This window comes from Choristoneura fumiferana, chromosome 7 (genome assembly GCF_025370935.1).
Source record: "Choristoneura fumiferana chromosome 7, NRCan_CFum_1, whole genome shotgun sequence".
NCBI classification, from domain to species: Eukaryota; Metazoa; Arthropoda; class Insecta; order Lepidoptera; family Tortricidae; genus Choristoneura; species Choristoneura fumiferana.
The window spans coordinates 18,950,113-18,966,122 of record NC_133478.1 but is presented as its reverse complement, the minus strand read 5'-3'; the positions used below and the strand labels follow the sequence as shown (position 1 = coordinate 18,966,122).

General features: G+C 38.2%; 1 protein-coding gene across 1 annotated transcript; it reads right to left on the bottom strand.

The window, feature by feature from the left end:
• Positions 1-511: 511 nt before the first annotated feature.
• Positions 512-9,400, bottom strand: LOC141429827 (uncharacterized). The gene is made up of 5 exons (XM_074090390.1): positions 9,295-9,400; positions 7,263-7,380; positions 5,145-5,333; positions 2,354-2,501; positions 512-817 (listed from the first exon to the last, which is right to left on the bottom strand). Coding segments are annotated over exons 1-5 (576 nt in total). The 5' UTR covers positions 9,297-9,400; the 3' UTR covers positions 512-698.
• Positions 9,401-16,010: the final 6,610 nt, after the last annotated feature.

Below are 16,010 nucleotides of genomic sequence, written 5' to 3'. Positions count from 1 at the left end.
CCAAAAAACCAATCATAAATTTGATTGCTTAGTAGCGACATCTCTTGTCTGGGTGAGCGGTTGGTTCCGAAAGAGTGTGACGTCTCTCGATGAGAGCGGAAAATAGATGTCGCTAGGTGCTGCTGCATAAGTAGCGTAGTAGAAATAAGCAACCTGAGATATGTATGCATAGGAAAAATTCGTGTCTAGATTCCTGTCCAGCGGTGGTGTAGGGGTTATAGCACGCAGCACGGATTGCTGAGGACCTGGGTTCGATTCCCAGCGCTGGTCTCTTTTTCTGGTTTTTCTGTGCATCCATGTCTCAGTTTGTATTTTCGATATGTTATCATTAGGTGTTTGAGATACTTATATAGGTATAAAGAATCGCCATCCAGCCATTTCTGGCATGCAAATTGTTCTTAATTAAAAATTATATTAATTACTTTGGCGTTTATTATTTCCAAAATGTATGCAACGGCATACTTCTCCGCTACAATCACGCACATATTTTAGAAAAAAGAAAAGAAAGAAAGAAAGAAAATACATTTATTTAACGCCATAAAACAAACATAGAACAAATACAAGATAGATAGATAGATAGATAGATAGATATAATCTTTCTTTTAAGACATACACGACGCTAAATAGGTCCCCACTCAGCATAATGCCACGGCAAGCCGTGGCGCTGATTTTCATTGAGGACCTTACCTGAAAGCTAACTAAGCCTTTAGGCTTTTAGGCCAGTCGGCCGTCACCGCTATCAGTCTCTCATGCTCCTCGGCACTCTTCACCCGGAAGAAGATCCGACCGACGGACTGTATGCAGATAAACCACACACCTGGAATGCAGAAATTCAATCATCATCAACCGGAAGTCCGGAAGACGTCCACTACTGAACAATGGCCGCCCTCTTAGATCGTCACAATGAACGACAACCCTTATCCACCGGTTTCAAGTGTCTCAATGTCACCATGTCGTCTATCTGGAAGGAAGAACTAGTCGCCGCTCCAGGACTTTCCTCCCCCAACGGTTATCTGTTCTTCGAGCTATGTGGCTCGCCTATTCCCACTTCAACCTCATATTCTTAAAGCTATGTCGGAATAAATTAATCAATAGAAGTAAGTAATAATATTTTTCATATTTTTATTTTTATGTATATGAAATTTGGTATGAAGATAGTTTCAAACCCTGGGCCATACTGGGCTGGGACATAGGATAAGTACAGTCAAGGGCAAAGATATCGACACGGCCAAAGTTGCAAAAATATGTATACGTACACGGGCTTAATGTTAAGTGCATAAACTCGTGTATACACATTTTTGCAACTTTGGCCGTGTCGATATCTTTGCCCTTGACTGTACTTATTATCTCGGAAAATCTAAAAGTTCCAATGGGACAGCAACAGGTAAACGAATTCTTGGCAGCCGAAGTCGTGGGGAAAAACTAGTGGAAAATAAAAGGTTGTGAGTGAATATGTATTTGCAACGTTGCTGTTTAATTCCACCGCAAACCACCGCATCAAAAAAGACATATTTTATGCACTTGTTGTGCAATCTACTATTTTGCAATATTATAGTCTGTCAAAAAAGAGAAGAAATTAAAAAGTGGCAACCTCCCTTTTTGGTTTGACAGGATTTGAAAGGGATGACACTACAGTGTTGTCACTTTTTAATTTCTTCTCTTTTTTGACAGACTATACCACTTAGTTACTCAGACTATACTAAAGCGGGGACGGACGGACGGACAGACTGACGAGCAGAAGATCATGGCGAAACTATAAGGGTGCATTAGGTACTATGGAACACTAATAACCTAACCGACAAACAGTTGGAAACCCCCGACTTTGTCACTTCAAAGTTCAATATCTCAAAAACGGCTGAACCGATTTCAATAAAATATCTAAGAACCATACCATACCTGCTTTCAAATAAAAAAACCGCATTCAAATCGGTCCACCCGTTTAAGAGCTACGGCGCCACAGACAGACAGACAGACACACACACAGGCACACAGACGCACAGACATACAGACACACATAGCGGTCAAACTTAAAACACCCCTCTTTTTGCATCGGGGGTTAAAAACCTTTGCTATTAACTTCATCGTCCTCACCATCTCGGGGCACAGGCCTCCTCACAGAATGAGAGGGTTTGCGCCGTAGTTCCCACGCGGGCCCAGTGGCGGATTGGGAACTTCACACACACCATTGAATTGCTTCGCAGGTCTTTACAGCTTTCCTCACGATCGTGTAATTCACACATGCATTTCAAAAAAATCAGAGGTGCAAGGGTTTGAACCCACGATCCTCTGCTTGAGAGGCGATAGGTCAAACCACTAGGCCACCCAGGCTCGCACTTACTTGTTACGCGCTTACCGTAAATCATCAGCCTGTCTCTTAGGGCTATAGAGAGCTCAAACCAGGAGCCTTCGAACCGCACCATTGTCGTGATGCCGATGGTCAGCAGAACCGTGAAGCTCAGCAGGATCATTACGGTCAAGTACACGAAGAGGAACTTGGCGCGCTGGAATCAAGAGAAAAATAATTAAAATAATATTTGGAACATAAAAGTATCGTGAGACTCACTCATATGCTGGGGAGGTGCAAATAAAACAAAATTTCTGGACGTAGAACGAGGGCAACGCTGCCTTCTAAAGGTCGTGATAAGTAAACCGCGTAGGTTTCCTACTGAAGAACTTTACAAATTATCTGATGTGCTTACAGTGAGGCAGTTGTACATACTATTGGCTGTTTTGAGAGTTCACAGAACTGCACCATATAACCATTTTAACGCTAATAGGAGACGGAAGCCAGAAACAATTAAAACATGTATAACCAACACTGTTTTTGCAAGAAGGCAGTTTGAATCACTAGCAATTAAACTGTACAATGTTCTAGATAAAAAACTATCCATTAAGAAGCTTATGATTCAGGAGTGTAAAAAAGTTGTGATGGAGTGGCTTAAAACATTAAACTACGATAAAACTGAAGAGTTGCTATTATCATAATATAGTTGACACAATTACGCATGTACTTACACACACACACACACACACACACACACACACACACACACACATAAATGTTTCTATTTGATACTTTTGTTGTTAAATTATTTTGTTTTTTATGTATTCCATAATAGATAAAAAGGTCTGACTGGGGAGGAGCGGGATCTCCTGGCACAGGTTCAAAGAAACACAGCACAAAGCACAGGGACAAAGAAACCTGTCCACAAGATGATGGTACACAAGATGTCTTAATTAACAACAATAAATATTTTTTCATTTTTTCATATCGAGCTAAACTCGACTTAAGACGTGAGATATCCAGTATTTAAATCCTACTAATATTATAAATGCTTCATCACGTCTAAACCGCTGAACCGATTCAGATGAAATTCGGTATACAGATAGTTTGAGTCCCGGAGAAGGACATAGGATAGTTTTTATCCCGGAAAATTGCATAGTTCCTGCGGGATAGCGATAACCGAATTCTGCGCGGACGGAGTCGCGGGTAATGGCTAGTTAAATATAAAATAAGATATTTGTAAAGAAAAATGAAGTTTTTCTTTAATCGACATTCGCATCGACCCACTAGACTTTTGTGCTCTTTTATTGAAAAGCTAGCTTTTGTCCGCGGCTTCGCCTGCGTGGAATTCGGTTATCGTGCGCTGTTCCCCCGGGAACTGTGCATTTTCCGGGATAAAAAAGTAGGATATGTCACTCTCTGGCCCATAAACTATCTCTATGCCAAAAATCACGTCGATCTGTCGCGTTTCGACATGAAAAACAGACAAACACACACTTTCGCATTTATAATATTAGTATGGATTAAGGGCGCGCCCAGCTTTTCTGTAGTTGCATTCACTTAATCCCTTGCTGTATCATCATTACTAGTACTTGAAGCTTAAGTTTTGAAACTCATATGTATAGGTAAGATATCGCGTGACGCGTGCCGTGGTTCTTATTACAATGTTATTAATGTCTAAATTTGTCAAAATCGCGCGTCTTCGTGGATGGTACTAGGTATACTCTATAAATCATATACTATTAGATGAATCATTCATCTAAGCATGTACTGTATAAATACAATAACTTGTAGTTCGTTCGATAGAAAGAATCCCAAAGTCGTCTCTGAAAACAAAATAAACCCTTAGTACGGCGTAAATAATGTGGGACAGGTCATGAGTTTTTGAATGATAAGAAAACCAGATGTTTTTATCGCTCGTTACAGTTTTAAAACATGAATGGCGAAGTACCAATACCTCCTAAGTGAAAAACCTTTGCCATGCGGTTGAGGACCTTAGCATCCCCTAGCTAAAGCTAAGTAGCTTGTTCGAGATTAATCAGTTAGAAGGTATTGGTAATTTGGTAGGTACATCACCGTGTATTTGTTTTAATTCCGCGCTTCGCCCCTGTCCCCCTTCTCCCCCCTCCGGCCATCCATATTGACTAGCGCTAAAAGCTCGGTGCTCCCTTAAGAAAATGAACAACGATATATAGTAATTTTGAAACCGTGATTTGTGTATTTTTTTCGGAGATGGCTAGTTCTTGTTAACAGGTGACTGGGGCGGGACAATCGGTGACGTGGCCTTTTATTTTAGTTTTATATAACAAGCTATTGCCCGCGACTTTGCTCGCGTTAAATTAGGGGTTTAGCCTGGGCGTTGATAAGTCAATGAGTCAGATCTTCTCTTTTTATAGAGTGATTGTTAGCCTAAGAGAAAAAACAAAGTTTTATGTTTTAGCTTCAAAAATTACTGATTTTCATACAAAATTTTAACTGCTTTTTCACCCTCTTATGGATTGAATTTCGAAAACACTTTCTTAGTCCTTGTTTATGTCTTAAAAACAACTGTGCAATAAAATCAGCTTTCTAGTTCCAAAAGTTTAGGCTGGTCGTTGATGATTCAGTGAGTCAGGTCTTCTCTTTTTATATTATACTAGCTGTTGCCCGCGACTCCGTCTGCGTAGAAGTATGAAAAATAGTTTACGTCCTATTCTCAGACCTACCGAATATACACAAAAAAAAAACATAAAAATCGGCCAAGCCGTTTCAAAGGAGTTTGGTCACAAACATTGTGACCCGAGAATTTTATAAATTAAGAGAAGAGATAAATGATGATGATGATAATTAGTAATTAATTACTCAAAAAGTGATAGATTACCTTCTCCATGAGACTCGCGAAAGCCATCGAAAGCAGGCACTGCACGACGGCGATCAGGAGCAGGCAGAAGACTATCTTCAGGAAGTAGCTGTACCAGAAGCCGCCCTCGTTCTTTGCCATCCCGTCGATCCATCCGTAATGGTCTGCTACGAACAGGAAAATGAACCCGACGAATATCGTAGACACGACCTGGAAGGATGATATTATAATTAAAGGAGTATCATTATAAATAGAAATAGGCTGTGTTTCCAGCAGAGATGTGCGAGGATGTGTTGCGAGGAATGTGTTTTACATAAACCAATAGAAACGCTTCATTTATCGCCTCGCTCCGCTCGGGTGTTTCCACAAGAGATGTGCTGTGCGAGGATGGGTAAGTGAAGTGTTTCTATTGGTTCATGAAAAACACATTCTTCGCACACTGCCGTAAACACAGTGTAGCGACTTCTAGCGCCATCTAGTGAACAACATTAGAAACTCCGACCATGTTCTACATCGCGCTATCGAAGTTTCTCAACGCGGTCGCATATATACAAGTTCCGACGCTCTTCCTTCGGACTTCGGTCCCCAGGCATAACACCTGCCTGGAGAGAGATCTCTCTATTGGAGCTCCCCCCACAACAGCTTCAAGCACCTATTACGAGTATACATACAGTGTCTGGAATAACGATGTAAGACCGTTGAAGAGTTTCGTCCTGTGGAGACGATCATGGCCGGACTACAAGGATGTCACTACCAGATTATTGTATTGTCACGCAATTTACATAGTACACCAATTTCAAGTCAATCCAACCACTGGAAGTTGGTCGAATTTAACTTGCAAGATTTGATTACAGACAGACAGACATTGCAGACATACAGGTAGACAACGGGACAGGTGAAACTAAATAAAAGCTAATAAAAAAACATTATTTTTCAAAATTTCACATTATAATTATGATTGAAAAGAAACTAGATGATATCCATTAGGTAGTAAATATAAATATATTTTTATACTTTTACACAATATTTACAAAAATACATACTTACTGAGCGTTACACGAAAATAAAAATGATGGTTAAGGAGTTCTATATAGTCAAGAAAACAGTCACGTACCGGGGTGGAACCTTTTCATAATCAATTTCTCTATGATTTCATTGGCAAATGTCAACTGACATTAGTAAGACAAAGATTCCACCCTGGCACGTACTTAAGTTTCCTTGACTGTAGTACATAAAAAGGAAAAAACACACCTTTCTAGGACCACGACACGTGAGTCTGTCTGTCCGTCTATCACAACCAATTAGCTACGAAACTACTAAACCTATTGAGTTGAAAATTGGCACACATATCCAAAACGATGACCCAAAAGGGCATGTAGCGCAAATAAATGAATTTTAAACATTAGGGGTCGCTTTCGAATGTAAATTAGAAAAATTTAAAACCATTTTGCAAACTATCTACTATCTAACTATTTGCGCGACATATCAAATGAAAGAGCTTCTTTTGAGTCTGATCCTGATCACTATTTTTTTAATTATTTTAAGATAGAGGACAGGCAAGACCAAAAAGTTGGAAAACCCCCGACATTGTCACTTCAAAGTTCAATATCTCTTTTGATTTTGATAAAACATGTCTAAGAACCATCGCTAGAAGTCCTGCTTTCAAATAAAAAAATCCGCATTCAAATCGGTTCACCCGTTTAAGAGCTAATTTGCCACAGACAGACACACATAGTGGCCAAACTTATAACACCCCTCTTTTTGCGTCGGGGGTTAAAAATATATCCATTCCCTCTTTCTTTATCTCCAAAAGTAGGTACAAGACTTAAAATTTTGAAAAAAATATGTATAGCAATTCTAGATACCTATCTACACGAAAAAAAATTTTTTCATAAAATCTCTAAAAATATCTGATTTATGTAAATGTGGGGGCACAGTTAAAAAAATACAAATTAAGTATTACAATATTTCAACGCACGCAACCCCCTCCACGCGAGACGCTCGTACTCGTACTTTTGTTGATTTTTATTTATTAAACCAATAAAGAAAAAAGAAAGAAAGTAAATAATTTATTTATAACATCAGTGACACATTACACAGATTAGAATAAAGTACAAAATAATAGTATAAAATACTCACGAAATTAATAACGTGGAAGACGTATGCGACAGGTTCCAGCCTGATGCAGCAAAATGACAGTTTGGGTGGCTCGGAGATAGGCGGTGAAGCCATCTCGAGGCATTTTTGTAATGATACCCTGAAAACAAATTTCCCCCTCATCATCCCAGCCTTTACCTACGTCAATTCAATACTACCACAACAAACAACCAATACTACCACAAACTTCCGGGCGGCGGTAACTTCGTCTAATCTAGACGCTCTAAAGCTCCCAGATAAAATAGCTTACTAAGGGGCTGTTTCACCATCCATTGACTAGTGTTAACCGCCGGTTAAATGTGATGCCATCTCCGTCTATTCGAACAAAACAAATAGAGACGGCATCACACCTAACCGCCAGTTAACACTAATCAATGGATGGTGAAACAGCCCCTAAGCTTTTTTAATTTTTGAAGCCGTGGTGGCCTAGTGGTTTGACCTATCGCCTCTCAAGCAGAGGGTCGTGGGTTCGAACCCTGGCTCGCACCTCTGAGTTTTTCGGAATTCATGTGCGGAATTACATTTGAAATTTACCACGAGCTTTGCGGTGAAGGAAAACATCGTGAGGAAACCTGCACAAACCTGCGAAGCGATTCAATGGTGCGTGCGAAGTTCCCAATCCGCACTGGGCCCGCGTGGGAACTTATGGCCCAAGCCCTCTTGTTCTGAGAGGAGGCCTGTGCCCAGCAGTGGGACGTATATAGGCTGGGATGATGAAGCTTTTAATGTTTGTGACTTTATTTTTGTTTTAAAATACAGAAACACAAGTCGCAAGTGTAGTTGTTTTCAATAATGTTTCAATGCAGTTTTGTTCCTTTTTAAAAAGAATGATAAAATGTTTTCTTTAAATTTTCCTGTCTTCAGCATTTAGACCACTTTTCCTGCAAGTGGCGTTAAAAATCCATCCTGTATTAATAAATAAATATCACAGGGCACTTGACTGACACCAATTGACCTAGTCTAAAAGTAAGCTAGATTTTTTGTGAGTTTTTACCAGGCAACGGATAAACATCTACATAATTTAAGAATATTTTACTCTGGGAACTATTATTTTAATGTTAATTATTAGCTAACTCTGTATACCTACATATAAATAAATGCTACTTTTAAATGTTGTATATTTCGTAAGTACTTAAGTATTACATTTGATAATGTAAAGTTATTTAGCTAACTTGAAAATAACATACAATTCTTTAATAGTTTTTTGCTAAGAAGAAAGGTTTAGTGTATAGTATGTATAATTACTTGATTGATATATGGACCTTTGCAAAACTAAGACCAAAATCAAACAATTACCAAGTTATAATTAAAAAATAAACCTATTGTAGTGTACCTATTGTAAAACAAAACTTTGATGTGAACTATAGGTTCTTGCATTCTCATCCAAAGTACATCATCCTTAATTACCAAATTTTGCCCAATCCGATCACAAAAATGGGTACAAACAAATCAACTTGAAAAAATTAATATACTTAAACCAAACATATTAACAGAATGATGACTAAGTACATTGCAAGGTACCTAAACAAAAACTAAAAGCCGGGACGTATTAAAAATGCGCAGTGTGCAAAATCTAAAAAAATGATTTGTCTAAACTGGTAGCAGACCATATAACTAATTCATTCTTAGGGTGACGGCACCAATGACATTGTTAAGCACAGAAGTACTCATTGCAGTAATACTCGTAGATAACAAGGATTTAATTCCTTATAGCTCACCATTCATTAACTTTACTAGCTATGATCATCAATTAGCTGAACATTAGAGTTAAGGTTTTTTTTTAATAAATATCATGGGACACTTAACACCAATTGACCTAGTCCCAAACTAAGCAAAACTTGTACTATGGATACTAGGCAACGGATTAAGAAAAATAGAGTCCGTTTCTTAAAATTTGGTTTAACGAGAAAAAATCCATTACTTATTGGTTCTTATCCATGGCTTGGTACCATCACCCTAGCAGTAAGTATAACGTCTCCATGTACCTAACATAATATGTAACAAGCGTACTCACATTACAACGGCAGACGGCAACGTTCCTTCAGCACAACTGGAACTCACTCACTGAATACAAAGACTGAATGTTTGGTATGGTATGGTCTTTGTTTTATACGCACGCAACAGTGGCATACTGGCCAATCGGAGCGAAGCTAGCCCCTAGGTGGCCCTACGCATAGAGCAACTGGCTAAGTGGGTGTCGGGTACGCACAGTGTAGGCAGGGTTCCGTACTAATATACAGTTGATTCTGATGACCAACACTTATTGCAAATGTTTTTATTTCCTTTTTTTAGGGTTCCGTAACCAAAATGGCAAAAACGGAACACTAATAGTTTCGCCATGTCTGTCTGTCTGTCTGTCTATCTGTCTGTCTATCTGTCTGTCTGTCTGTCCGTCCGCGGCTTTGCTCAGGGACTATCAATGCTAGAAAGCTGTAATTTTGCACGAATATAATATGTAAACTATGCCGACAAAATGGTACAATAAAAAATTCAAAAACATTTTTTTTAGAGTACCTCCCATAGACACTTACTTTTTCCACCCACCAGTTTAGATTTTAGAGGGGGGGTTGCTCGATTTTAATGAAAATTTGCACTTTAAAGATGAATATTTTTCAAACAAATTACCGAATCAAAAAATCGTTTTAGCAACCCCCTAATGGTTTTAAAATACCTATCCAACGATACACCACACTACAAGGTTGGATGAGAAAAAAAACACCCCCACTTTATGTCTATGGGAGGTACACTAAAAAAAAATTGTTTAAATTTTTTATTGTACCATTTTGTCGGCATAGTTTACATTATATTCGTGCAAAATTACAGCTTTATAGCATTGATAGTCCCTGAGCAAAGCCGCTGACGGACAGACAGACAGACAGATGGACAGACACGGCGAAACTATATGGGTTCCGTTTTTGCCATTTTGGCTACGGAACCCTAAAAAAGGGAAAAAATATTGGTCTCATTAAACTAGATACTGTAGTAGGTACTGCCAGGAAGCATCAGCCTTGTAATTAAGTGAGTAGGTTTGGTTTGACCCAAACCCCTTTGGTCTTAGACGAATATTTGTGGCGTTATCTGGTAAAAGGTACCTTGTTGTCGGTTCTAGTTTCCGAGATAATCGCGCTTGAAGTAAAATGTCGAAAAAAATCATTTTTTCTTTTTTTACTCTATATTAATAAGCAGGGTCTAAATTTTAATTTGACAGAGACACAAGTTTTTAAATCGATTTTTTATGAGTTAAAACATCCCTTAAAGTTTAGTAAGAAAGGTACCTTATTGTCGGTGCCGCTCTTGAATGCTTTCTGTGCGCTCGGTATCGGTTTGGAAGACGTGTCGGACGTCGGTACTTTGTCGGCGCGTCATCATCATCATCATCCTAGCCTATACGTCCCACTGCTGGGCACAGGCCTCCTCTCAGAATGAGAGAGCTTGGGCATTAGTTTCCACGCGGGCCCATTGCGGTGCTTGTCGGCGCGTAAAAAACGTCAAGAATCATCATAAAATGCGTTTAATTAGAGTAAGGTAAATCATCAATAACTGGCCACCCTTAAGCGGTAGCCAGTTAGGCCCTTATTACACTAGCGATTTGCGGGCGAGTTGAAAGCGAGGTGAGCGCGCAGCGAGTTCGCTTCGAGCGCGTAACGATTTCACCGCGAGCATGAAACGATATCGCCGCGAGCGCGCAACGATGTCGCTGCGAGTTCGCTGCGTTAGCGCCGAAGACGCCCTATTTATTATACGAAAGTCTACAATATGGCGTTTTTGGCGCTAAAGCAGCGAACTCGCCATGCGCTCGCAGCAGCGACATCGTTGCGCGCTTGCGGCGAAATCGTTATACGCTCGCAGCGCCTCGCTTTCAACTCTCCCGCGAATCGCTAGTGTGATAAGGCCCTTATTGACGATTTACGCCAATTTGTCTTTTTTTTATTCGACTGGATGGCAAACGAGCAAGTGGGTCACCTGATGGTAAGAGATTACCACCGCCCTTAGACACCTGCAACACCAGGGGCATTGCAGATGCGTTGCCAACCTAGAGGCCTAAGATGGGATACCTCAAATGCCAGTAATTTCACCGGCTGTTTTACTCTCCACGCCGAAACACAACAATGCAAGCACTGCTATTCACGGCAGGATTAGCGAGCAAGATGGTGGTAGCAATCCGGGCGGACCTTGCACAAGGTCCTACCACCTGCTGGTCTTTAGAGGTTGATTTGTAGTAATAATAATAACGATTAATAGTTACAACTACAAATCAAAAGCATTTTTTTAGATCTTATTCTTAACTATGTCACTAAACATTTTACGTCCGACAATAAGGTACCTTTTCAAATACGTTAATCATTTAGTGTGTTGAGACAAAATTATAGGTTTTTGGTAAGAGTTTTAATACTACAGTGTTTTTAAATTAAGACTATTAAAATTAATCGTAAGTTATTAGTCGTTTTCAAATGATATCACTTCATAATCACTAAATATTTTACCACCGACGATAAGGTACCTTTTACAAAATATATAGTGATTGTACCAACTTTTTACTAAACTTTACCTTGAATTTTGAGACTGAAAAAACAAGTTTTTTAAGATTTATTGAGTTAATTTGGTCTCATTTGGCTATGTTTTAGCGTACTAAATATAAAAGTTTGTTGATTTTGACTGTTTAATTACATTTGTAAACAACAAAGTTATTTTCGTTAAAGTATTTTTTTTATATAATAAACAACGTTAATTTAGAACGGAGTAGCTCTTATTTAGTGTCCAATTACGCATAATATTTTTTCCTTCGATAAAATCCAATGGAAATGTACTATAAATAGAAAAAAAATTAAAAAACCCATCAACTTTTTTTTTTTACTTTATGCACTTTGGCAAGGTAAACTATAGGAAAACCGTTGTCCAATTACAAAATTGTTCTTGAAACCTGAAAGCCCGTACAATCTACTCCTCAAATAGCATGTCATCTATGTAACTTCCAACAATAACATACTTTTATTGGGTGTATAAGTTTAAATTCAATTTTCTCATAATCACCTTTTCTGGCTTTTGAGCTTCAACATTTTTTTTAAAAATATCTATTAAACCTACATGCATGTTTCTTACATGGTTCGATAGCTAAATGTATGTAGATTATGGGGATATCATTAACTCAATACCGACAACAAGGTACCTTTTCCCAGATAATGCCACATTTTACTCTATTAGCCACGGAATTACTGACATATAAATAACAACTGTACCTGGGTAGGGTTTTTATTGGCGCGGAACCCTGCTATATTCAAGCTTATAGTCTGTGTCATCGCTCGCTTGGACCATACGAATATGAGTAACTTTACAATTACAACGGCGGGGAGTCCCCGGGCATCTGGGCATGTAGAGACTTGTTTACGGCTGAAGCAAAATGAAGAACGAATAATAATATACTTATTATTAAACTAACATCTAACCACTTGTAATACTACGGAGACATCGAGAAGTAACTTTGAAAAATTTAAACGACAATGTTGGGGTCGTTTCAAAGTTCAATGTCTTAAAAACGAGCGAAACGATTTTTATCAAACAACTAAGTAACACCAGGAAACTAGCTTTTACGTAAAAAAAGCATCGAAATCGGTCCATCCGGTACAGAAAGACATACAGATTTTAGCGTCAATACGTTTTATGTGGTAGAGCCTTACTGTAAGCACTTGCCTGCAGTACGAATGGGCCGGCTCGACCGGGTTAGTACCACACTCCCACAGAATACCGGCGTGAAATAGTAGTTTTGCTACTGTGTTTCGTACGGTGAATGGGAGATCCGGAGGCCCAACTCCCCTCGCCCCTTACCCCGCTCCTCCCTCCCTCATTATACGCTATAATATAATACGCGATAGAAGAAATTTAATAATAAATTTAGCCTATGTATTAAATCCAATCGTCCAGCTATAAGTACATACATACTTTCTAAATTTCACTTTATCAGAAGTTTTCAAACTTCTTATAGATACCCAATTCAAGGAAGCACAGAAATTTTCTTTTTAATCAAACCATAAATTTAACTTTGAAATGAATGCCACAGTTAACTGATAATAAATCTAAACCTTATCGTGACCGGTTAAGGTTTAGAAAATAATCATCAACGTTACGAGTTGCTCACATATGCTAGCCATCTTTTAACGTAAACAAAAGATAAGAAAGCTCTAGAGGTGATGAAAAAAACTCCGTTGACTAATTTATTATGCTTCATAACTTTGTCAACCTTGCCGGGTCGCATATCAGCATGGCGTTTCTAGGAATTTTACTGATATGCCTAACTCTTAAAATAAAAGCTTGTAACCAATAAGAATATAGCCAAAGTCAATTTGAACCAAAGCTACACCCAAATGAGCCAAAAGAAATCCTCACTAATATGAGTAAGTTTGTTTTTTATGTTTGCTGACCCATTTTCAAGAATGACACATTCTAACGAAGACATAAATACACAAATTTTGGACCTTGCTGAATTTACAATAAGGTAGAAAATCAATTGAAATCGTTAAGAATATACCTATCCGTTATTCCGTTATTAGATTAATTCGTCGTAAACAATATACTACGAGTATGAGTCATTTGCGGTAAGTAGCTTATCTACATTTGTGGGTCCTGAAAGAGTTATTGTTACGCTTAAAGTACTCAGCCGAGCGTAATGAAATTTAATAGAGGTAGGTATAAGTAGAGATAGTTTGAGCCCCAGATATTATGTACCGGGTAATATTAGGTATACGACCTATAAGTGAGTGTACATAACATACCTAATAAGTCAAAAATCAAGGGATTTCGTTGTAGCATTGCTGTAATAGTTACTACCTACATACTCGTATGTATATAACACTAGTGAAGAAACTTAGCTTAGCATTATCCCAGGAAATAGAGTCATTAGTATACATTATCCTTCCAAGGCGGTTATAATCTACTTTTACTACAAGCTCGTCATCTTAATCTTTGAACCACTCGATATTGATTGAGTACTTTGTTTATACGCCGAATAAACATGTCCCTTGTTTCTTTCTTTCAAGGGTGTTTTAGCTTTAAGTGGATGAACTCAGTCGAAAAAGTTTACAATATAGGTATTCAGTATTCACAGAACAATTCGTTGTTTACTTGCTCTGTCAGTTCAGTAATGACATGTTTGGTTAACGAGGAGTTTCAATACAACGTCAACAGTAATTACTATCATATGTTGATACTTATGTTAGTAATAGGTACTTTGACGTTGTTTTGTTATTTCTACTGAGTTGGTTATAACCAAAAGACAACAACATGAAACACTATAAATTTAGGCATTTAAGCCAGCTTTAATAAAGAGAAAAACAGTATAAAATAATCACATATAATTTTGGTTATAATTCAATTTGGTATTACAACACATTTCACATTAACAAGCTTCGCTTCAATAATATGGCATACAACAGTTACGACTTATTTACCTATTTTATATATTAACTTACATTATTACATACACATATAATAGTATACCTAAATGAATGTTCTTTGCAAGATACATAAGATAAATTTCAAGATGTTTAGGTACATTCCACCGGAAATATCTGTGCAGTATTTTCGCTACAGTACAGGCGCAGATGTAACAATCATTTTGATTGTACAGTCGTATCGGAAATATCTTTGCTCAGCAAATAATGTCTACTTTACGATAATTCCGTCAATTATTGACGTACGACAGGTAGAGCTGCAATATTCTATCATAATGTCGCTCCCAAAAATTTGCGTTTCGTGAAGTAATTTGGCCATTTCTATATCAAATTGTAACTTGATTAAAAAAAATTACATTCATTTTATTTTTTAGAACAAAAGGGTCCCCGATTTTTAGGGGCTGTTTTGTGTCAATTTTTCAAGCACTTTAAGTTGCTCAAATCGTCACAAATAAGACTAATCATTTTTTATCGAATATTTAGGACATTAGGAAGCCGTGGTGGCCGAGTGGTTTGACCTATGGCCTCTCAAGCTGAGGATCGTGGGTTCAAACCCCGGCTCGCATCTCTGAGTTTTTCGAAATTCATGTGCGTAATTACATTTGAAATTTACCACGAGCTTTACGGTGAAGGAAAACATCGTGAGGAAACCTGCACAACAAACCTGCGAAGCAATTCAACGGTGTGTGTGAAGTTCCCAATCCGCACTGGGCCCGCGTAGGAACTACTGCCCAAGCCCTCTCATTCCGAGAGGAGGCCTGTACCCTGCAGTGGGACGTATGTAGGCTGGGATGATGATGATGATTTAGGACATTCTCCGTCAAAATTATCAGTATTCATGACTTACTTAAGACCCTGTTCAAATTATTCCAGTAAAACCATTTCAGTAGAATGACACTGCGCTGCTGGTTCCGTTTATTGTAGCTAGTTAGCATCATGGCCCCACAATGTCATTCTACTGGATGGTTTTACTGGACTAATGTGAACAGGGCCTTATTGTAAACCCGAGAGTGTGAGGATTTAAGAGCGTTTATACCTGCTGATCTGGCAACGTTGCATTTTTGTTAGTTTTTCTCGATTATTCCAAAAAAATTGAATGAAAATTAAAAATGTGGTCTGATAGAACTGTTTTTATATGAATAATGTGTCTACTCCAATGCGTGATAGACTTTTATTTTCTTTAAAAACCGTTAATAAACATTTTGTCGTTTTTAAAGAATATAATAAGTCTATCACGAATAATTATTGATGGAGTAGACATATTCACTTATATATTAGGAACAGT